Here is a 25221-nt window from a genome sequence, read left to right on the forward strand (position 1 = left end):
GAAAATTTTTAACAGAAACAATAGTTTTGTTTTTAAGTAACACCAATTGGAGGAATAATTTCGAAAATTGATACAGAAAGTGAATAAGAACTTTCGAGATATCTTAAAGTCTTTAAAGAATACATAGTAATCCATAGTAAGTAATAATTCAATATTCTTCTTCTCTTTCTTCTTCTTCTTCTTTTTATGTAGACATGACTCTGTCTGATTTTCAATGTGCCTCCAGTAAGTTCTCGTTCCATCGTTTTCGTGGTCTTCCTACTGATCGTCTTCCTATTGGGGAAACGTCTCTTGCCGTCTTTACTACTCTATTTGTCGTCGTATTATCGGCTTATATAATCGTATATATATATATATATATATATATATATATATATATATATATATATATATATATATATATTATATATATATATATATATATATATATATATATATATATATATATATATAGATGAAAACATAGTGATTTTTGTGTTTTAAGTTGGTGGGAAAATTATTCCCCTTGTCCAATTCCATAAAAAAAAACGCATAAGTTATGCCTCAGAAACATCTGAAACAAATTTCTGTTATATTTTAGCATTATGAATTCAAGAAGGGGATTATCAGAACGTGAATCCCTTGCTCTCGTAGAAGAAGATTGGTCTGATGTTAATCTCGACTCTGATGATGATGATGGCATTTTTATACCATCCCCATCTACATCTGTTTGTCATTCGTCAGGCATTCTCAATAGGTGTCCAAACCATTTTAAACTTCTTTCTATTCTGTCAATTACCGTTTCTGTAGCATGCTATTCTTTTTTCTATTAATTGTTGGAGTATAAACAAGTTATCAGTGCAAGATCTAAAAGGCGTAATTCTACTTTGGTCTTCGCTAATTAGATGTCTTACATCATCTTGTATTTTTCCATGTATTATCTTTCCAAACAATCTCCCGAAAGGAGGTAGGACAGTTAATCCTCTGTAGCACATAGGATCTTTCCGATTACCCTTTTTAAAGATTTACACTTAGTGAGCGGTTTGCCATTCTGATGGTACTTTAATTTGTTGGCAGCATTGATTCATTAGAAAAGTTATTCGTTCTATTAGGAGTGAACCTCCTGCTTTAAGTAACACCTATATTGCCAGGTCCTGGAGATCGCCCGTTTTTCATTTTAATTAACGCAGTACGGTCCTCGTTGTTCGTAGTATTAATGTTATTATTTGTTTGTCTCTCCATACTGTATTTCTGTCCCATATATTCCAATCTAGACTCATGTAGTACATTTTTATAGTAATTTTCCCACTTTTCTATAGGAATTAAGTTGCTTAAGGAGTTATGGGTGTTTTTATTTAGATTAGTGATAATTCTTTATGCTTCCGTAGTCTGAGAACCACCAATTAAATTTTCAACTTGCGTACATTCTTGTTCCCAGAACTTGTTTTTTGTTTCTTTTATTTGATTGCGTACTTCTCCGTTTTTGCTTTGATATATGACTCTATTGCTAGATGTTTTTTTTATATCCTTTCATAAATTTGTACAACAAATTACAATGTATTTAGCTTGCTCAAACAATAAACAATATCAAAAATACAATTACTTTGTACTTACCAAGGATTTTGGAGCCGATTCTCCAAAAAATTTGTAAAATTGTAATAAAAATCAACTTATAGCGACAAGCAATATCATAACCTACCAACATCTAATTGTCGATTGTAAACTAAAAATCAGATCCGTCGAATAACTGTCAGAATAGTTGGTGTATTTAATTAATAAAGTAAAGTGGGAAATATGTTCTCGTTGTTTTATTAAGGGTTAAGTTATTGAACAATACTTGTTATTTGGTAAATTGTGGTTGAAAAGCGGTTTGACGCACATATGTAAACGTACGGAATAAATCGTCGAGACCAGTTCTTTGGATACATACAAAACTTGCAAATGTATTAAAAACTGGTATTTCGTACATCAACAACAAAATAATATATAACATACTATAACGTTGTGTAGTATAAATTATGCGTTATATTTTCAGTCTTCGCTAGTACAAAATATGTCTTGGTGTATGCCGATAAACATTCAACGGTTGTCACTTTTTTATGCAACGTAAGTCAAACTAATTGACATGCTAGTTAGGCACATATTCGCTACATATGGCTATTTAAGTCAATAACTTTTCGAGTATCAATGATATAGAGAGTTTCTAACCTCATGTTGGTCACACTTTAGACATTTTTCATGTTTCGTGATCGACCTTAGAAACTGTTGTGAATTGATTTTGCATCATATTTCAGAAGTTTATTGGTTTTATTTTAGGTCACTTTAAAAAAAATATGAGACGGACGTAAACAGAGATCCAATTAATTAATAAAAGTTTATAAGAAATAAAACTTGCGGAATATTTAGTTTTGTTATATATTATGTATATGTATATATATAATATATATTATTATGAATTGCAAATTATGACCCTTATGATGTTTTTTAAACTTTAATTTGCCTTATGCTTAATTTTGCAAAACAAATACATTTCTCTTTATTAATTTTTAATCTCAGTGCTATTTTTTATCGTTAATTTTTCTACGTGGCTTCAAAGTTATATCTATACTACGGCATTTGAGGGAAATATGGGCAAAGGGAAAATAAACAAGAATAATTAAATTTGTGATAATAAATTATCAAACAATTTTTAAAAATTACTTTCAAATTATTACATCAAATAAATTTTTAATTAAACCAAACATATAGTCGGTTCGCTATATTTACGCGGTTTTCGGATTAACAAAATTATGCTAATGACACATTGATAACCAGTTGCAGTAAACGACTTCCCAGAAAATTAGGTAAAAACTGCATTAATGGTCATATTTTAAAATACATTAAAATAACATTAGGGTAGGTATAAATTTGTTACAATATTGCAGTTGATTTGATTCTTTGCCAGTGTTGACATTGTATGTTTGGTGAAAATATTTAAAAATGCCTAGACGTGTGTTAGATGTAGATAGTCTAATTTGTAGTGTACATAAGTATTTTACGGATGAAAAAAAAATGGCGGTCCTTTAAAATCGGTAATGTCTGTTCAACAACGCGTATGTGATGCTCTAGGAATTAGTGAAACCAAACTAAGAGGAGTATTACAAAATCGCAATAATGAACGGCTGAAAGAAGATCACCGAAAAACTCGCCTATCATTGAAAACGAAAGATATTCCAGATGGAAAAAAATTTGAAATTCGTGATACCATTTATCGAATGCGAGCCCACAAGGAACATGTGACCTTAAATACAATTCTCTCGGAATTAAAAGATAGAAAATTTGACGAAATTGGCAGAACAAGTCTATGGCAAGTGATACATAATTTGGGTTTCCAATTTCAAAAGGAGGATAACAGAAAAGCCCTTTGTGAAAGAAGTTCTGTTGTGCATAAAATAATTAACTTTCTAAGAAAATATTCTAAATTTAAAGGAAGAAAGGGCAAATTTTATATATTTAGACGAAACATGGATATTTTCTAGGGGTGCAACCAAGAGAATATGGCAAGATAATAACGTAAAGTCTATCAAACATACTGATGGAGAAGGGAAGCGACACATAATTTTACATGCAGGAGGGAAATCGGGTTTTATAGAAGGTGCTGATTTAATATTTTCATCTGAATCAAAATCAAGTGACTATCACGATAATATGAACACAGAAATGTTTGTAAAATGGTTACATGAAAAACTTCTCCCAGGTTTAAGTGAGCCCAGCGTAATTATTTTAGACAATGCACCTTACCATTCTGAAGTATTAAACAAAAGTCCAACGAATTCTTGGACTGTTAATAAAATTAAAGAATGGTTGACAAAGGAACATATACCATTTACACAACATATTTTAAAATCAGAATTATTACGCTTGGCAAATATCCACGCAAAACCAAAAACCTTTGTTGTGTATCAGATTATTGAAAGTTACGGTCATCAAGTTTTACGTCTGCCACCGTATCATTGCCAGTTTAATCCTATCGAATATATATGGGGAATAGCAAAACAATATTATGAGAACCATATTGGACCTAACGGTTATAGCGACGACGCAGTTCGGGAAACTTGGCGAAAGGCACTTTCAATTGTAACTCCAGAAGTGTGGTGCAACTGTATATTCAAGTGCGAGAAACTAATAGAAGATTGGTGGACTCGTGAAAATAAAATAAACGAAATAAGTCCAATCATAATAACAATTAATGGTGATGACAGTGATGATGATGACGATTATGATATTTTTGATGATAATGACTGATTTTCATTTTTGTTGGCAAGTTAAATTTTTTTATTTTTCATTAGAAATTCTCTCCATGGAACAAATATACATAAACCATATTTTCTGTGTGAAGTGTAATATAAAATTATTATTAGGTTTATATTAGCCACATTAGACTCCATTAATGAAGTAATTCTCCTTATTATACTGTCAATTATATAAAAGATTTTCCATTATTATTTAATTAAAAAAAGTTATGGATTATTTTTCATTTCATTTGACCAGTTGATATTTCCTCAAAGAGCAGGTAATTAAAACTGGGTACTTACAATAAAAATTTTAATCCGAAACCCGCGTAAATATAGCGAACCGACTATAACGTATGCTTTAATGCGTATAATTAAACTTAAAAATTCTCTAATGTTCATACACAAATTATCAATCCTTATTATGACTTGAACTCAAAAAGAAGATCTCTTAATTAAATTTTATATTTATTATGAAAACGAGTAGCTGAACAAAATGTTTAAAGAATGAAATTAGTTATGATATCGTTACGAGTGTGGTTGAAAGTCTTTTTTTATTGTATACCAGAATGACCTTTTATTTACACAATTGTTATATTGGCTCTTTTTCTCTTCCGACTGTACTCTGACCAACTACTGCTCGTATTCTTAGATGCTTCACACACCTCTGTTCTCCTCAGCTGGTGAACGTCTTTCACATACACTAACGCCGCTACAGTTTCTCCAAAACAACTCCTGAATAAACACTTATCCCACAGAAACACACTTTCTTACTAATCGAAAGAATTTTCACTTCACTGATTAACACTACATATTATATGCTACACCTGTTTTCCTTACTACAGGATATTAATTCGGCTTTAAACTGCTACCACTCCTTTGGCTTGTTCCACAGACACATCAAACACTATACACAATTTTTATTTACAAGCAACTCTGCTCACTTTTACTGCAGACTATGGAGCAACAAAACAACCAGCTTCTTCAGAACTTCAGAACACAGTAAACCACCACAATATCATCCACTCCATACCTTAAATTCCAACTAATCACATTCAATACTTTCTCAGTAAACAAACTCGCTGTCGTCATGACCTTATATCATTTGGTATTTCCAATTTCATGAATAATTTCTTTCTTTTTGTTTACAAGGTTCGGTATAACAATATAACTAAACATCAAGATTATTATTTACCCTCATCTTTTACTAAAAGCTTTCTCCTTACTTTCAAAATTCTGTGTATAAAAGATTTCTATTTTGTATTCAAAGAATTCCTATACCTGTGCCTTTGACATAATTGTTTATTAAAAACCGACTATTGCTATCATATCGATATATATCTGCTTTATCATAGCTTAAAAAACCCATTACTCATTCTTCTCTATTTAATTTTACAGAAATAATTTTCCTATTTATTTATTAAATCTAGTTTATTGGTCGATGAAATTAAATTTATATTATGATATTTTTCTTTAAATATTTTAGACTAATTCAAACCACAACAATATATATATATATATATATATATATATATATATATATATATATATATATATATATTAAACCGAGAGCTAAGATTAATACTATGACAAAAATTAATATTCTTATATTAATATAATATAATTATCTATAATATAATAATATTATCGGTCTTCCAAGCCCCCAGACACTACTACACTGATTACTAACCAAAGCTACGGAGCACAGAGGACGGTTTATTTATACCGTCGATGGTGACGTGGTTTGGGTGGAGGTTGTCGTTGGGTTAGCGTGGTAATTGGCGCGGTGATTGGCGCGGGAGTTGGCGCGGGGATTGTCGCGGGGTTTGGCGCGGGGATTGGCGCGGGGATTGGCGCGGGGATTGGCGCGGGGGTTGGCAGGAACGTTTCTGACGGTGTTGAACTAGAGCTGAAATATGTTCATAAATCCTACTTTGGATTATACGATTTGTTTGGCCTATATAGGATCGTGGGCAGTCTGCACAAGGAATTTCATATAGTCCGTGTTGTTTATTTGGAATGTTGTCTTTGATTTATCGGACAAGAGATGAAAGTTGTTGTTAAGGGGTAAATATTGTCTTTATTCCTCTTGATTTTAGAATTTTGTCCAGATGTCCAGATCGATCCACGACAGGAAAGTTGACGGCATCCTAAACATGCAGACTAACAGCAGGCTGTATGACGCCTACTCCAATTAAAAAACTCCATAGAGCCGCCGGCTTTATTCAAGTGCCCAGTATGGAGAAGACTGAACCGAATAAGAGCCGGGGTGGCACCAGTAAAAACTAATCTAATAAAGTAGAATATAAAGCTGTATGATATACAGTTGGACGGCCCACCTGCAAAGTACTTACTCGTCGAGGAGATGCCCAGTGATGCGAAATGCAAGTGGCCGATATGGAGAACACTGAACCAAAAAAGAACTGGGGTGGCACCAGTGAAAATTAATCTAATAAATTAGGATTGAAAGTTGTATGATATACTCCATTCGCTTAGCTCGGGCATATTTTGACAGATTCATTGTCGGAAACCTACAACACAACAATTGCTACTTCTCAGTATTAATAGCTCAAGTATCCTACTATTGCAGACTTCTTTCTTTAAAAAAAGAAGAATTATTCTAAATAGTGGAAGTGTATACTAAACCAATCAAATTTTGGGTAGTATATATTTAAAAAATATATATTAGTTGTTATAATTTAACATAACTATTTATTATATGGTGCAGATAAATAAATATTGATTGTCGGTAATTCGCACAGTTCTATTTTATTTACTATTTAGTTTGTTTACTATTAATATGGGCTATGAGTAAGTGTGCTTGGTTGTATAGTAATTTTCAGCCACTTCTAGTCAGTCAAAAAGTAATTAACTTCGCAAAAAAATAATTACTAAATTCACTAGACAGTTCGGACTGGGAATAGCGAACCGAGTATATCAAATTTGATTTAGGTGTAATGACTCTGAGGCCCATTATCGCAGGAGATCTGTCTGCTTCGAGAGTAGAAACAGCATCTAGGTTGATTAAACCGGTACCATTTCATTGTGCTTACTAAAACTAGCAATGCACATAAAACTCGCTTTTCTTCTATGGATGCGACACATGGACGAATAATACCAATAATGAACTGAACTAGAAGAACGATTATTAACATTCTCCATTCCCTGCCATGCAGAATACCAGCAACTATTGGTTATACTTAAGCGAAAATTAGGTGAGAAACAAAGCTTATATCGGAAAACCAATGAAAGAACAAAGGAGAAACGAACATCGCTTATTGATAAACATCTATAGGTTAAAATAACTCATAGTCTACAAATATGGCACAGGGGAGGAGAATTATTTTGTACAAATGGCTTATAGTATTTGTTATACGCATCAGTGGCTTACGTTTGTGTTATCGCCAAGTGATTTTTAAACCAAAATATACTGGTTGTTATTTTCTATAACTGCAGCACTATATTTACATCATAGAAGTATACTAAAATACAAAAGTACTAGTTATGGATTAATTTTCATTCTATTATTAGCACCACGGCAATTTTTTCAATTATGACTCTACCGACTAGGGTAAATTATCTGGCTAATTATTAAATGACTTTTTAATAATGATTATGGTTGTTACGTGTTCAGGATGAGATAGGTTAGTAGTTTTTTGTTTTAATTGTTTGTTCAGGGTTAAATGAGATATCATAAATATAACGTAAATGTTTTTATTTTCGGATATTTTCAATTTTAAGATGTTAAAAACATTGAGGAAAGATAATAAATAATAACTTTTATTATACGTGCAATAACTCGCTTATTTAAAGATATAAAAAGATTGAAATATGTAAAAAGGTTAAACAAAAACTATATTATCATCCCAGATCCCTTATTTATTTATATTCTCTCAAAATTTACCTACTTTCGCAAGCCATTCCAAACAACACTAATTTTTTGTTTCAAATTATCAAATTTTTATCTTTAACAATCTTGCGCTTTATTTTAAATACAAACGCTTATTTCCTGCAGAATTTGTGCATATTTCAAAGAATTCCTAAACGTGCAACGTGAATCATATATGATGTTATGCTAAGACGTTTCGAATTCACGATATTCATCATCATCAATAGCTGTTTTGAGTCTCTGATAAACATAGGCGTTGAGTAAATAGTTCTTTTGCTTCCTGTCTTGAGCACTTTGAATACAGTTGGTGTTAGATGCGCTTGATGTCGTCCGATCATATTGTGGGAGGACCTCCTCGATTACGATAAGCATCTACCTCTCTATTCTAAAATTTTCTTGGTCGAGTCTCCATCTCTGACTCTGCCCAGTTGTAATTTTTTTAACTGCGTTCGTAACACTTGTTTTTTTCCTATATTTACAAAAATGAAGAGAAATATGGACAGTTTTGTCCTGGTTTAATACCAAAATATAGTTTACAAGTAAAACAAGAAAAAGCAGATGGTATTAGAAAATTGATAGAAAAACATTATAATTTAAACTGGAAGAGTAAGAATTAAGCTATTCTCTCTTCTCGTTCTAAAACACGTTTTAGAACGAGACAACGTTGGAGAACATCCACCTGCAGACAAATTCATAAATAATTAGTTTACTTTCAACAACAATACTCGTAAAACAAACCGGCTCCCCTGTTTTCCTGTTTATCGACACGATATGAATAAATAAAAATGGTCACAAAAATTAATAGAAATATGGACCAGTTTTGTCCTGGTATAATACCAAAATATAGTTTACAAATAAAACAAGAAAAAGCAGATGATGTTAGAAAATTGATAGAAAAACATTATGATTTAAACTGGAAGATTATTATTGAAGAATTAAGCTATTTTAAACACGTTTTAGAACGAGACAATTTTGGAAAACATTAACCTGCAGATAAGTTCATAAATAATTTGTTTACTTTCAACAACAATGCTAGTAAAATAAACAGGTTCCCCTGTTTTCCTGTTTATTGACACGACATAAATAAATATATCAATGCTCCACCATATTTTGCTTGATCAATATATTGTTCGTCTGGCTTATTTGTTCCGTTTTTTGGTTTCTCTGTTGTATTAAATTCAACTCATTATCAGAATATGTCAATTTTTATAAAGTTCCATTAATATTATTTGTTTGTCGACTTTTTATCAGTTCTTCCATAATTTTTTGTCGATCACTATGAAGACTTGACTTTTTGCTCTTCTATCAATTGTATCGTATGTCATATTTCGTCGCCATTTAGATTCATCCGTATTATGAAGGCAGTTTGTGAGATTGACATGTTTAATTTCTTATTAAACCTATTAAGGGTTGTTATAATTGCTGTAAAACTTATTATTACAACAGTACAAAGATAAAAATACTGTAACATTCATTAAATCTTGTGCCTTATGGTTATGTGTTTACCAATTATGCAAAGATCGGCGATTATAAAAAATTGCTCTCGGGTAATAACTATCATGGGACAGTCGGTTCGGTAGTTGGTCATCGTAGCTGTAATAAATTTTCTTCAACGAGTAGCAGGTGCAGTGAAAGTCATGAAATCCGATTCGTTTTATATCAGATTGACGATTATAGAAAAAAAAGGTCTCGTTTCCATCACTGTTAAGAAGGTTGTCGATAAATCGCAGTTGTAGGCGAGGTTTTGTCTTAGAGAAATTTACAATTTCTGTATAATTTTATGTTTTCTGTAATTGTATTAGCCTATTTTAACAAGAAGTTATTTGAGAAGAAAATAAATATTTTTTATTAAGGAAAGAATTAGGAAACTCTAAAGAGTATGACAGATGAAACACATAAGGTAAATACATTGTTTATCACAAATTATATAATATTTAATTAACGATTTAATTAACAAGTTGCATTTTTACGCAAATTAAAAAAAACATAATGTCCTACGACCCTTAAAACCGGATTTAGCTTTGTTTTTTTCGAAAATTCACTGAGGCTTTGTTTCTAAACAAGAAGTAATTTAAAAAGAACGAATATTATAATGAGCCGTCTATGATGCTCCAAAGAAAAAAGGTTTAAAAGCGAAGCAATTTTACTGTTTCAAAAACTGAATTCATCAATTCAAATTTATAAAAGTCACAATATCTCTGGTTCTAATCAATGAAAATTGATATACTTTTTTAATTTGGGGGATCTAGTGATGTAGATCATAAAAATGCATTATATATTAACACTCACTTATATTCTAACACTCAAAATTTAACTAACTAGTACCATCTTGAGCCTAACGATAACGAATATAATGAAAGTTGTCATTTACTTAATTAACGTTTAATGTCTAATGTTTAATTAAGCTGACGTTTACTTGATATCTAAATATTTTTGTCTACTTGTTGTGGAAGTTTGGAGGTACTAATTAAAATAAACAAAAGACCATAAAAATTTAATGTTGGATTTTTTAGGAAAAGTGTCATCAAAAATAAACTATTTGTACGATACGTTTATAAAAGTGAATGAACAAAATTTAGTGATATCCAGAGAAAATTAATAAAAAATAAAGTGCAAGTGTCGGTATATTCAATATGGAACCAATCATCAATTAGTACTACTACCAAATGAGTTGCTACACCTTTATCACCAAAATTTTGTACAGAAATAAAATAGGGACCGAAGCGAGCATCGTGGATAACGAAATGCCCGTGCATGGGGAGTCAGAAGTGATTACTTCGCTTAGACGTCTTTTAGACGAAAAAAATAGAGAGCTTAAGCTCAAAGAAGAAACAATATGTTTGTTAGAAAAAGAATTAGACGGTAAAGACTGTTTGATTAAGCATCTTCAGAATGAAATCGATAAATTTAGACAAGTAGTAAAACCGTTAACTCATAAAATAATCACCAAACAAATTACCCTGAATCGAAGTAGAGAGCCCAGTGTTCAAGAACATAGAATAAAGAGACAAGCTATTAGTGCGGAACCTTTGAGTAAAGAAGTTTGTATGCAGATTATAAAAGTTCCGAAGAGTACTCGGTAAGTTTATTTTATCAATAAAAATGGTTTTAACGATATATTTCTCTAGCAGGCTTATTATGTCTTAATAAATCATGAGGAGTTCGATATCTAGGTTATTTAATAGAACTCTGTGGATAAAACACATTTCTCATACTCTTATATATATATATATATATATATATATATATATATATATATATATACATATATATATATATATACATATATATATATATATATATATATATATATATATATATATATATATATATATATATATATAAAGGCCTGAAGGCCTTCCCCTTCTTCTTATTTGTTGTGGTATGTAATTTAAAGCTTTATTTGGCCATCTATCTTCATTCATTCGCTTCACGTGGCCATACCACACTAGTTGTCTCGTTTCAATTCTGTCTACACTGGAATATACAGTACTTGTCCTCCTTCTAATATCTTCATTCCTGATATGATCTTTTTTGGATACACAACACGCTCTTCTTAGAAAATCCATTTCTACTACTTCTAGTCCTTTTCTATCTTTTTCCGTGATCTGCCAATCTTCTGCCTCATAAGTCCTAATAGGCTCTACCAAGGTTCGATATATTGTCAATTTCTTTTCTTGTCTAATATCTTTAGACCACAGTAGAGAGTTTATAATGTCTACCGCTTTTTTCCCAGCTGCATTATTTTATCGATGTCTCTTTTGGTAGTGCCTTCTTTAGATATTATAGATACGATATATTTATATTCATTGCATGTTTTTGTGTTTTTTATTTCTAACTCTGGATCTTCTTTATCATCTCCTATTTTAAGATACTCGGTTTTTGACATATTCATATTGAGTCCCCATTTTTTATATTCTTTCTTTAGTTTTCTAAACATGTAATCCATGTCTTCCTCATCATTCGCTACGACTACCTGATCATCTGCGAAAAATAAAGTTGTTAGACATTTACCACTGCCTGTGTCTATTCCCATTCCGGATACTTGATTGAATATATATTTTAAATAAGGTTTTGCTGCAGAACGAATATACCATCAGTACACGATCTTCCTTTACGAAATCCATTTTGTTCTTTCTATGTCTTTGTATTCTGATTCTATTCTTTCTTTTATTATTCGACCGTACAACCTCCCCACTGAGCTGATAACAGTTATTACCCCATAATTAGAGTATTTGCTTTTATCCCCTTTCTTAAATATTGAGCTGATGTATCCAACATTCCAATCATCAGGGATATTTTGTCCTTTTAAGCATTTGTTAAATAGTTGAACCAACATTTCATATAATATTTTTGGTCCATACTTTACCAAGTCAATTGGGATGTGTCCAGGTCCTGCTGATTTACCGTTTTTCGATCTTTTGAGGGCATCTCTTAACTCTCCGGTTGTTATCTCAATTATTTGTATGTTCGGATATTTATTCCATTCCGATCTCTTGGAATTTACATCTATCCTCTGTCAGTAAGACCTCATAATGGTGTTTCCACTGTTTCAGATCTATTAACTGTAAGTTAGATTTTTCCTTTCCTTCCCTCCGGAAAGACATCACTTTCCACGCTTGCCCAACTCTTGTTTCGCCCATATACCTATCCACCTCTGCACATCTTCGATCCCACATCTCATTTTTACTTTTCACTACTTCTTTTTATACATCTCGATTTAATTTTTTATGTATCTTGTAATCTTCCTCCTTTCTCGTTGACATCCGTTTCTGATAAGCAGTTTTCTTCTTGTTTACGAACGTTTGCATATTCTCCCACCACCATTCTTGATTTTTTGTTTCATGTTTATCTTTATACCCCAAAGCTTCACTTGCAGCCTCATTAATGCATTTTTTAAGTTGCTGGTATAATTCTTCCGCTGATATATTTTCTCGATCTACATTTTGTAATTTTGTGGCCAGTCGTAATTTGTAAAGAAATTTCGTTGAATCTTCTTTTAAGCTTTCTAGGATATATTTAGGGGATGTTACTTCTTGTCCCTTTTCTATATTCTGTACCTGAGTGTTATTATTTTTGCGATAGTTAATTATCACGTTGGCCATAAGTAAACGATGGTCGGATTCATATTCTGATCCACGGTATACCCTTACGTCAGTTGTTTTCAGCTGGGAAGTTTGACGTTGGATTACATAGTCGATTATAGGCGCCCCTAGTAGGTTGTATCCATGTAAATTTGTGGATGTCTCTATGTTGAAAAAATCCATTCATAATTTTGAGAGACATTGTTTCACAAAAATTTCTAAGACGTGTTCCGTTGTCATTGGTTATTTGGTCCCCATATCTTCCTGCGACTCTCCTATTTTCTTCTCTCCCTACTCTGCCGTTTAAATCTCCTAGTATAAAGATTTCACAATTTTCTTTAACTTCAGAGAGTACTTCATTAATCTTGTAGAAATCGTCTTCACTTTGTGGATCTGCATCTTCATTTGGGGCATGCACAATGGACAATTACGATGTTGTGCCCATTCTTTTTCATTTCCAGTATTAGCAGTTGTTCATTTACTTCAGTCCACGATTTAATATTGTTTTGATTTTTTCGAATGGCGATAGAGGCTCCTCTCTTAGCTCTGTTATCTTTACTCACTCCACTGTAAATATGTATATATTCTCCTATCTCTTCATTTCCTTTTCCCTTTTTCTTGGTCTCGGTGAGAATACATATATCTATTTTTCTTTCCCCTAATTCTTTAAAAACTTCTGCTTATTTGGTTCTAAGTCCTTGTACATTCCATGTAGCCAATATCATTTTCCTTTTCCGTTGCATTAGTCATCTTTGTTTTGATCCATCCTTTGTATTCCGAGGCTTCTGGTCGAAATTTTTAACATTTATTTCTTATGGCCCAACACCGAAAGGTATAAATGGGTCTACTGATTAAGTAAGTAAGTAAGTATTTCTTTTGACAAGGGATGAGTTGCTAGCCGATCGCCTTAATCCTCCTCCTTTATCTGGGCTTGGAACCGGCACTGGCATTTACTGAGCTACTCAATCCACCCAGCACTTACCGGTTGCGGAGTTATAACTCAGTATATCCCTATTCCTATTAAAATTGGTTAAATCTATTTGCCTTGCATATTTTTTAAAAAAGGTATGGCTCATCAAAACAGTGTTCCGCTAATTTTATGGAACACGTTAATTTTCATTTCCTGTACAAGTAACTTTTTCTTCTCTCTATTATACACATGTATTAAAGTTTAATAACTGTGGTAAATTCAACTTCAACGACTTTACAGTTGAATAATCGGATTTACTTTCAAATTTGTCGACTTAAAAAACAACTGAATATAAAGTAATCTCCTTTTTTATGGTAATCTTATTTAATGTATTCAACGGTGTTTGATATGCAATACAAGTTTGCTTCCAATTTACATGCGATTTCTTACTTCTTCTGTAAATAGTAATTAGATATATGTTACTTTGCATACAAAAAAATGGACTTCCAATTTATACCTTTGATTTGAATAATTGCCACCTATTAGCTTTTTTCATGTCGGCCGATTATGTCATAGCGATATATCAATTAATCTATTCAATTTAATCCAATCAAAAATGGATATCTAAAAACAGTGGTATAAATGAGACATTAAGAATAGAGTAACCTTGTGTTTTTTATCTGAAAACCTGTTGGGTTTAAGTAAAATACAGATATTTGGTGCTTATAATATACAAAATACGAGGTTCCATAAGTTCCTGAAAATATAAAGTTTATTCCTGAACGTATAAACTGTAAAATACAATTTTTTCTTATGTTATTAATATTCTTTTACCGTTAAAATGTTATCTTACAGCCTAGTATGGTCCCTAATATAACTTACCTTACCTTACCTTTTTTGTATTAGATAATTTTTATTCTTCTTAATAATAATAATAATAAGAGTTTATTATAGAAAATTTTTGGGAGATACTCCAGCATACCAAGTCACCTAGGACTCGATAACACGGAAAGAGTCCCACCAGAGCTCAATTATTTTGAGTATTGAATGAGTGAGTGTTGAATTTTGTTAACATATTTTTATCGTACAAATTACAATTATAAAAACTTTAAAGTAGTAGCATGCAAACTGTTGACAAATTACAATAAGGAAAAAATAAAATTTAAAAATTTTAAAAATAAACATTTATTTTAAATTGCAGCTCATTAATACCTGTTCATTAATTCATGCAATTTATATCTATTACCTTGGATCCATTGTTTTAAAATCAATCAGTTAGCCAATGGTGTTTTCTGTTTTTAGTAGTAGTAGTAGAGGACTCAGACTATCATCTTGTTTCTCTCCTGTAAATGTCATGTGATGTAAATATTTTGATCTTTCTCCCCAGATTGTGTTAGCTTACTCGGGGTTTTTAGCTGTTTTAAACAATTATCAAGCATATTTTTATCTATTGTGTCAAATGCAGATTTGAAGTCTAGAATGGTAGTACTATTTCATCCCCTGTCTCCGTTATTATTTTCATTATGTTTCTCAGTATAAAAATATTATCTGTTCTCTGTCTTTTTTTTTCTGGACACTTGTTCTAGGTTTTTTCAGTTTCGGTAAGTACTTATACATATCGCTCTAAAGTTCTCCCAATTGATTGTGTCGCCCCTTTGTTTAAATTGCTAAAAGAAGAATATTTTTCCAATCTTTTGGTATTTTATTTTGCCCCAATGCTTAATTACCAATGATCCAGAACCAGTCTTTTTTTTCTCGTCCATCCATTTCATTATTTCTAGTTCTATTCAATCTTCCCCTTCAGCTTTCCCGATTTGTGAAGGTCATCCCATCTCTTCAGACTTGTGAACATATGATAAAAAAAGAATAAGGGGAATAAGCCGGATAAGAAAGCAATTTGCCAAAGCAAGCCCAACTCATGAATTTTTTCCATTGTCATAATACTGTTTTGAGTCGATATATTGTCTTGCAGAAGCAACACTTTTTTCTTCTACATATGAAGCCGTTTCTCACTGAGTTCTACTAGTTCAGTTCGTCAGTTTTTCCAATAATGCACAATAATATTGGCTATTGATGTAGCAGTTTCAAGATAGTCAATTAACAGTTACATTTGCAATCCTAAAATACAGTGACCACACTCTTTTCGACCCATTGAGCCATTCTTGGCCGCTTTGGAGCACTTTGGCAGCCTTCAGTTTACTGCCGGAATTCACTATGTTCTTTGGTTTCTAGTAGTGGATCCAGGCTACATAAACAGTGGCCAATCTACGTCAAAGGTCTGACGAATTGCGCTTCATAAGGTGAGAAGTTTTTCAGACGAACATAAGGTTCGTCTTTTTTGTCGATATTTTCATATTGAAATTCTTGTATTCACCCTATATATTACAAGGCATCGGTAACAGACTTAAACCTTGTTTTAGTCCTTGGTTGATGTTTATTTTGTTTTGTTTTGTTTGACTGCAATTAATCCGGTTATTTGTATCTCTTTGCATACTTTTGGTTGATTTGAGGGTGTCCCTTAAAAATATCTCTTTTTTTACTGCATTACTCCATTCTCACTTGATTCGATTATCGTAATCCTTTCCTTCTTCTGAAGACTGAGTTGAAGACTTCTGCAAATTGCTGTACAAAAGCCAACACAAAGCAAATAGCAGAGAAGATTAAGTACCAGAAATATTAACAAGGAAAAAGGGCGTTGTCAACCAAGGATCAAAACTACTACCGGAAATCACAATAGACGAAATAAAACTAGCCCTAAGAAAAGCTAAGAATAACAAATCTCCAGGCGAAGATTGTGTAGTTACTGATGTAATCAAAATCGGAGGCACTTGCCTAATTAAGAAAATAAAAAACATGTGCCTTTTGGACAGTAATATACCCGACAAATGGCACAATACTGAGGAAATTCTATTGTAATCAGAAAACTACAGACCTATAAGTCTTCTTAGTCACCTATACTAACTCCTCACAAGAATAGTAACGAATCGTCTTGAGAAAAAACTTGATTTCTACCGGCCAATAGAGCAAGCGGGATTTCATACCGGAATTGGAACAAACGATCACCTATAGAGCATTAAAACGGTAATAGAAAAGTCTATCGAATACAATCGACCACTAGTTCTGGCTTTTGTAGATTTCCATAAAACCTTTGACACGGTAGAATTTGACAAAATCCTGGAAGCACTACAAGCATGACGCATTGACTACCGATATACAAGGTTAATTGGTTAATTTACAATACATACAAGAACGCAACTATGTCAGTGAAACTACATAAAAACACGGATCATATCCCAATCGGCAGAGGAGTCCGACAGGGTGATACCTTATCGCCTAAACTGTTTACCGCAGTACTAGAATATGCTTATAAAAAACTTAATTAGGAAGAAAAAGGCCTGAACATTAACGGTAGAAGATAAACAAATTTGAAATTCGTAGACGACATAGTTTTGTTCTCGGACAACCTCAAGGAGATATGTACAATGCTACATGAACTTCAGTTAGTGTATGCCAGTGTGGGTCTTAAAATAAACATCTCCAAAACAAAATTCATGACAAACCTAGTACTTAGCGGAAATATCAATATTGGAGACAACGAAGTAGAGCAGGTGGAAAAATAAATATACCTTGGACACACAATAAAGATCACAAGAGACAACCAAACATGCGAACTACGAAGAAGAATAAACCTAGCGTGGGCAGCCTATGGAAAACGCAAAGACATCTTTAAAAGCGATATACTAATTTCTTTAAAACATAAAACGTTTGACCAATGTGTGTTGCCTGTGATGACCTATGGTGCCGAAACTTTGAAATTGACAGCTACAACTTCTAAAACGCTGCAAAATAGCTCAGAAGAAAATGGAAAGGTCAATGCTCGCTTCGTGACCGAGTTAGAAATGAAGACTTAACACCAAGAACAGGAGTTACCGATATAATTTCCCGAATTGCCAAGAGATTGCTTGAATGGAGGCCGACGTTAGACAAAAGAAGTAGTAGGAAGACCCCCTCTCGTTGGACTGACGATCTCAAGAAAATGTCAAAAAATTGGATGAAAAGTGCTCAAGAGCATAATGAACAAAAATGAGGGAGGTCTATGTCCAGCAGTGGACGCAAAGGGCTGGGTGATGATGATGATGATTCCTCCTTCCTATTTTGTTTTGCTTGCCTAGAATCTCGTAAGCTCTGCTTTGAGAACAATCCGCTGGAGCTACTTCGAAAGGTTATTTACCTACTTTCGCATAAAATATACCCTATTTTCACATCAGTATTGAGACCAAATTAATTTTGAAAACCTTTTCAACTCGTTTATTTAAAATTTACATTAAAAAGCACTAAAATCCATTTAAATTCTTAATATCAAATCGTATTACACAACTCTTTATAATAATTAGCGGTTTTACGGAATAAGAGTTTCAATAAACTCATTTTACAGCTTTTGTGGACTCGATAAAATATGGTAGTATAGCAGCAGCAAAAACCAGAGATAATAACAAGAATTGAGAGAAATACAGCCATTAGTCAGTTAAAAGTAGTCATTATCGCTTTGTATCTGAAAGTGAAGGTAGGCAGATACTGTCTGTTTAATTTATTTCATTAAATCAAATTAATGTACGATTTTTAGGCCAGACATTTTTCATTAAAATCAATGTTTGGTTAAACACTGGTTTTTTAGCAGTTGATTTGTAAATAACAGCAATTACATTTGAAATATTTTGATATTTTTAATGACACCTCGATTTTCTAACATCTATTTCCATCAAGAATTAAATATAAATGTAACTGGCATAATTTTAGAAATAGTCTTGTGATATTTTAATAATTCTGCATTTAATCCATCCGATCCTGTAGCTTTTTAATATTGTTAAGGGCTTCAAAGTGTTGTTATTCTTTTACGAAATGTAAACTGGTCACATCTTTCTTTCTATTCCTTTCTTTCATTTTTCTTTTTAAAACTTTCTTTATTTCTATTTTTTCTTTCTATTGCATTTAAGTTTTCTAATGCGATTTTTCAATGTAGTTTTTTTATATTGAACCACGCAAGATTTGACCCACTCAATTCAGACTGCGAAAAACTATACGACAACGGTTTACACAAAAAAGAGAGTATTATCCAAAGAAATTAGAAGGCAATGCCGCAAAGATAAAGCCGATTACACCTCTCAAATATGCAGAGAAATTGAAGAACATCGTTGCCGGGATGAACTGAGAGATTTATTTCAAAAGGTCAAACCCCTTACCAGAGAATTTAAATCTCAAACGTGGTGTGTGATGGATAAGAAATACCGACACTGACGAAACCTGTGGCGGAACTATTGTAGCGATTTATATAGAAATAACGAGATAACAGCAAAAAATCTATGGCATTCCGACTATCGTAGATAACTAAGAGAACCTACTGTTGTGCTCTCTGAGTAGATGTAATTAAATCGATAAAGAGGAATAAGTCCCCATGTAGTGACACAATACTATGGGAAATCCTGGAGGATGGTTTTAGAAGGATGAATAACCGAAATCAATTTTTGACTTGTATAAAGATGGTGTTGATGAAGAGCTGAAATTGAATCGGAATTGCGAACGTCCAGAATGTCCATAAATCCTATGTTGAATTCTAGGATTGGTTTGGCCTATGTAAGATCGGTTGCAGTCTGCACAAGGAATTTCATAAACTCTGTGTTGTTCATTTAGAATGTTGTCTTTGATTGATCGGACAAGAGATGAAAGTTTTTGTATGGAGTAAATATTGTCTTTATTATATATAGGAAAAGACCCAGAAATGTTGTCAACGATCAAACGAAGAAAACTCGAATATTTGGATCACGTGATGAGAGGACATAAATACGCATTACTTCAAAATATAATGCAAGGAAAAATAGAAGGAAAACGGAATCCAGGCCGTAGAAGAATGTCATGGCTGCGTAATTTGAGAGAGTGGTTTGGCTGTACCACTAATGAACTCTTTAGGTCAGCTGTAAACAAGGTCAGGATAGCCTTGATGATTTCCAATCTCCGATAGGAGTGGCATCAGAAGAAAAAGAAGAGATTAAAGCCTGTGGATGCTTCTATTAATGTGTGTTTCGCGGTAAACATTTTGGATGAGAAAAGCTCAATGGATCTACTGTTACAATTAATGTTACATGGTTGATTTGTTGTTAAATTTAATTTTATTGTTGCGAAGCAGAAGCTGCTGAAGGCACTTGTATTCTCAGTGTTTATATATGGAGCATAAACTTGGACTCTTCTTGCACAAGAACGTTTCCATTCTTAAACAACTTGACATTAAAAAAAGGGTGTCCACTATATAGCTTAAGCAAATTCTACAGTTCTTAATAATATGGAGAGATTAATTTTTTCTGAAATCTTTCGTGGAGAAGACCAAGAGGACGGTCACCAACAAGACCTTCTTCTTCTCCTTCCTCTTTATAAGCAATTCTGCTTGTTCATTGGTGGATTAATACCTCTATGGAAGGTTGTCACTCCATCTTTTGCCCGGTCGCCCGATACTTCTGCCGATTTGTGACTTATCTCTTGCTATTTTGACGACAAGGGGCCTTCATTCTGCTTATGTGGTTATTCAAGTCTATTTTCTGTTTTGTGTCCATTCATTTATACACTGTACGTTGCATTTTCTTCTGTCTTCACTTCTCTTTCGATCTATCAGCGTATTTCCTGTAATTGTTCTCAGTACTCTCATCTCTGCCGTTGCCAATAGCCTTTGCGTTGTAGCTGTGTCGGGTCTTGTTTCTGAGGCATATGTCATTATTCACTGGCTTACACTGGCTTTATAAACACTTGACTTCATTTCAGTGTTAATGTGTCTGTTTCGCCTTATAGAGTTATTAAGGCATCTTGCCAGACTATTTGCCAGTCTTTGCAGACTATTTTCATCAATCAGACACAGAAATGCTGGTCTATTATAGTCTTGTGATTTCTCAGTAATTTGCTTTATAACGAATATTGCATCTGTACACAATCTTCCACTACGAAAACCCTGTTGTTCATGTGCTTAACTTATCCTCTGATTTCTTAGTACTTGTAAAATTTTAGTTGTTAGTTTTAGCGTAGTATTTAACAAGCTTATACCTCTGTAGTTTTCTGGCTGTTTTTTATCTCTTTTTTTGATCCTAGCAAATATTGTGAATTCAGCGGGATACTCATTCTGCTAAACTTCTAAAGCAGCTAAAGATAGGGACCAATAGAGAAAATTTGTTAGGAGTATTGGGGAAGCTCACGATCCTCAGTAATGGGGGAACTACAGGAGAGAGATAGATTTAAGATTTATATCATCTCTTGTTACTTGCTGTATATATTTATCTAATCTGTTAGGGTATAAGTTTCTTATGCCTTGATCTTTAAGAAGGTAGGCTTTATCTATTTCTTTATAGTAGTTTCTTTTTTAGAAGATATATTTTTCATTTAGCGAGTAGATTAATTTTTGCTATTGGTCTCAAGATACATATCGCCTCTTCTGTACATCCTTGGATGTAGATTTTAATGTTGCATATAATGCTAATTTTGCATTAAATTTGATTGGCCTATTTATTTACGAACTTTTTTTCAAAATAATTAGGCCATAAATACACTTTGGTATTATTAAGCAATTATTTTGATGTTTCATTCGGAACGCGGTCACATTCGCTCTATAAATTTTATGTTTATTTTCGCTATAAATTTGTCTTTGATTCTTTTTTGTAACGTTGGTTGTGATTTTACAAGACAAGTGGCAATCATTGGTACTAACTATGTAAATTATGTGAATTCTAAATTAAGTCGATATACTTAAGCAGTCTAATTATTATTCCGACTATGTTAATGAATCACGTAAAAGTAGTTCATCTAAAACCACATTTCCTTAAAATTTGATGTATTGCATTTTCATTTTAACTCATAGTTTGTTGCTATAATGAACTTATTTACATAATTTACAAAAAATATCTTAATGGATTCTATGTAGAAATATATAGCTTGTATCATTGATTTCGAGAAGGCTTTTGACAAAGTGCAGCATAATTGTCTTAAAGAATTTGTGTTAAACAAAAATATAGACAGCAGGGAGATTAGAATTAGGTGTAACCTATATTGGAATTAAACTAACCATATACAAAACCTTTACAAAACCCGTATACAACCAGTGTTGACATATGGGTCGGAGACATGGACCATTTCCAAGGCAGATGAAAATCTCCTGCTTATATTTGAACGAAGGATCCTGAGAAGGATATTTGGTGGCATCTGTGAAAATGGTGTTTGGAGAAGGAGGTACGAGATATATCACAGATATAAACATATATTTGGTGGTAAAGATGTAGTATCCTTTATAAAAATAGGAAGACTAAGATGGGCAGGACATCTGGCAAGATCACAGCAGAACAACCCTCCTAGAAGAATCCTCATGTCACAACCTGTGGGAAGTAGAAGTAGGGGTAGACCAAAACTCAGATGGAGGGATGGTGTAGATGAGGATGGTAGACAAATAGGCGCAGCAAACTGGCAACAGTTGGCAATGGATAGAACTGACTGGCGTAATAGACTTGGGAAGGTCGAGGCTCTTTTATAGGGCTGTAGCACCAATGATGATGATGATATTGGAATTAAACAGCGAAAGTGGAAGTTGAAGATGATCTGACTGAAGACATCCAGATGCGCCATGGTGGGGTGCATTAAAGGTGTATAATATCACTATTCTTGTTTAATTTATATAGTGAAGCCATCTGTGAATTACCTTTGACCGTCAGTAAGAGCCTAAAATGGTGAGCCACTCAATAACATAAGATACGCTGGCGACACCATCATTTTGGCGGGAACATTAGAAGAACTGCTACACCTTGCTCAACAAATCAATATGCATTGTAACAATTATGGGTTAAAAATAAATCGAAAAAAGTAAGTTCATGTTAATTATGAACGCACAAAACATTAATGTCAATATAACGCTGCGGATAAGCATGTTATGGTGTTATATTTTTTTTTCACACTTTTATACACAGTTGAGGCTTGGACACTGAGAGAATTAAACATTAAGAACCTGTACTGCGTTTTAAACGAATCAGTGTGGTTGTATATTGCAAGCAGGTTTGTCATTTTTTTCGTCTTTCTGTGAATTATCATAAATAAATCCTCCTTTTCTATTCCACAGTAGTTAACAGCAATAATCCTCTACCAGTACCTGCCTAATACTTTCATTTGCTTCTTTTTCTCAGCGGTCATCAAACAATTAATAATTTTCTGACCGTACTGAACAATTATTTTTTCTTTCAATTCACTCGTGATCTTCTTCTTCTTCTTTAGGTACCGTCTCCTCTAAGGAGGTTGGTTATCATCACAGCTATTTTCACTTTTGAGATTGCAGCTCTGAACAAGTCGACGGAACTGCAATGATACCACTTTCTCATATTGTTGGGCCAGGAGATGCGTCTTCTTCCAATACTTGGTTTTCCCTGTATTATGGTTTGTAGCAACACATATTTCTCCCCTCTCATAACGTGGCCGAGATATTGTAACTTTCTTATCTGAATCGTATTCATGATTTCCATTTCCTTTGTCATCTTTCTGAGGACCTCAACATTTGTTATTCGGTCTACCCAACTTATTTTTAATATTCTTCGGTAGGTCCACATCTCGAATGCTTTAAGTCGATCGATCAACTCTTTCTTTAAGGTCCAGGCCTCCACCCCATACAGCAGCACCGAAAATACATATGAACGTAATATTCTTATTTTGAGTTGCAAACTAAGGTCTCTACTGCATAATACTTTTCTCATTTTATTAAATGTTGCTCTAGCTTGTCCAATTCTCATTTTTATTTCTTCTGTATACTCGTTATTTTCATGAATAATTGTACCAAGATATCTGTATTTTTTTACTTTTTCTATTAGAACCCCTCTTATGTTTAAAATGTCTTGTTGTGTTTTGGAAATCGTCATAAATGTTGTTTTATTAGCATTAAGCGTTAGTCCGCTTTCCTCACTAGCATTTACTACATTATCTAAAAGTGTCTGTAGATCTCGTATATTCTCTGCAATTAGTATAGTATCATCGGCATATCTGATATTGTTGATGGGTCTGCCGTTGACTTTTATTCTAGTTGTTACATTTTCGAGTGCTTTTTTAATTATTTCTTCCGAATATAGATTGAACAATAAGGGGGAGAGTATGCAACCTTGCCTTATGCCTCTTTTTATCTCTACTTCCTTCGAAAGTTCTTTTCCTACTCTGACTTTTGCTGTTGGGTTAAAGTAGAGATGAGTTATTATTGTTAAGTCTTTTTTGTCAATGTGTTTATCTTTAAGTAACTGTATAAGACGGTTGTGTCGGACCTTATCGAACGCCTTATTGTAATCAATAAAATAAACATAGAGTGGTTGGTTTACATCCATACATCTTTGCATGAGGACGTTAAATCCAAATAATGCCTCTCGTGTTCCCATGGCATTCCTAAATCCAAATTAGGTTTCAGTGATGTATTGTTCCACTTTTCTGAAAATTCTTAAATGGATAATTTTTAAGAATATTTTTAGTGTGTGACTCATTAGAGTAATTATACGGTGGTCATTACATTCCTTTGCATTAGGTTTTTTTGGTAATGTAATAAATGTTGATTTGAGCCAATCTCTCGGAATAATATCCGTATTATATATAGTATTATATAAGTCTACTAATACATTGATCTGATCTTCTGATATTAATTTAATTATTTCAGTTGGAATTGTGTCAGGCCCCGCAGTTTTATTGGATTTTGTCAGATTTATTGCATGTATTATTTCACCCTTAGTTATATTTGGACCTATATCATGTTCCTCGCAATCGTTCATACTATCTTGTTGTGTCCTGTCATCCTCAAACAATTCCTGTACGTATTCTCTTCATCTGTTTAGTTTGCCTTTGATATCAGATATTATTTTACCATTCGTATCAGCCAGGGTGTTACTATTGTTGGACCGTCTTATACCTGCTAATTCTTTAATTTTTTTGTGCAATTCAAAACTGTCATGATTTCTCTGGAGTTCTTCTATCTCTAAACATGTGTCGTTGTACCACTTCTCTTTAGCTGCCCGTATTTTTATCCTGATCTCCTTGTGTGTGGCTTTG

General features: G+C 32.9%; 1 protein-coding gene across 5 annotated transcripts in view; it reads left to right on the forward strand.

The window, feature by feature from the left end:
- The window catches only part of for (cGMP-dependent protein kinase for), a 790239-nt gene that overhangs the window by 382166 nt on the left and 382852 nt on the right, over positions 1-25221 (forward strand). Inside the window, exon 2 of one of the 5 annotated variants that reach the window (XM_072537887.1) lies at positions 10653-11218. The exons of the other annotated variants lie outside the window; for them this stretch is intronic. Within the exon in view, the coding sequence (XP_072393988.1) occupies positions 10806-11218 (413 nt within the window). The 5' untranslated portion in view covers positions 10653-10805. The remainder of the gene's footprint in view (positions 1-10652; positions 11219-25221) is intronic. 5 annotated transcript variants of the gene reach the window in all.

Source organism: Diabrotica undecimpunctata, chromosome 7 (genome assembly GCF_040954645.1).
Source record: "Diabrotica undecimpunctata isolate CICGRU chromosome 7, icDiaUnde3, whole genome shotgun sequence".
NCBI classification, from domain to species: domain Eukaryota; kingdom Metazoa; phylum Arthropoda; class Insecta; order Coleoptera; family Chrysomelidae; genus Diabrotica; species Diabrotica undecimpunctata.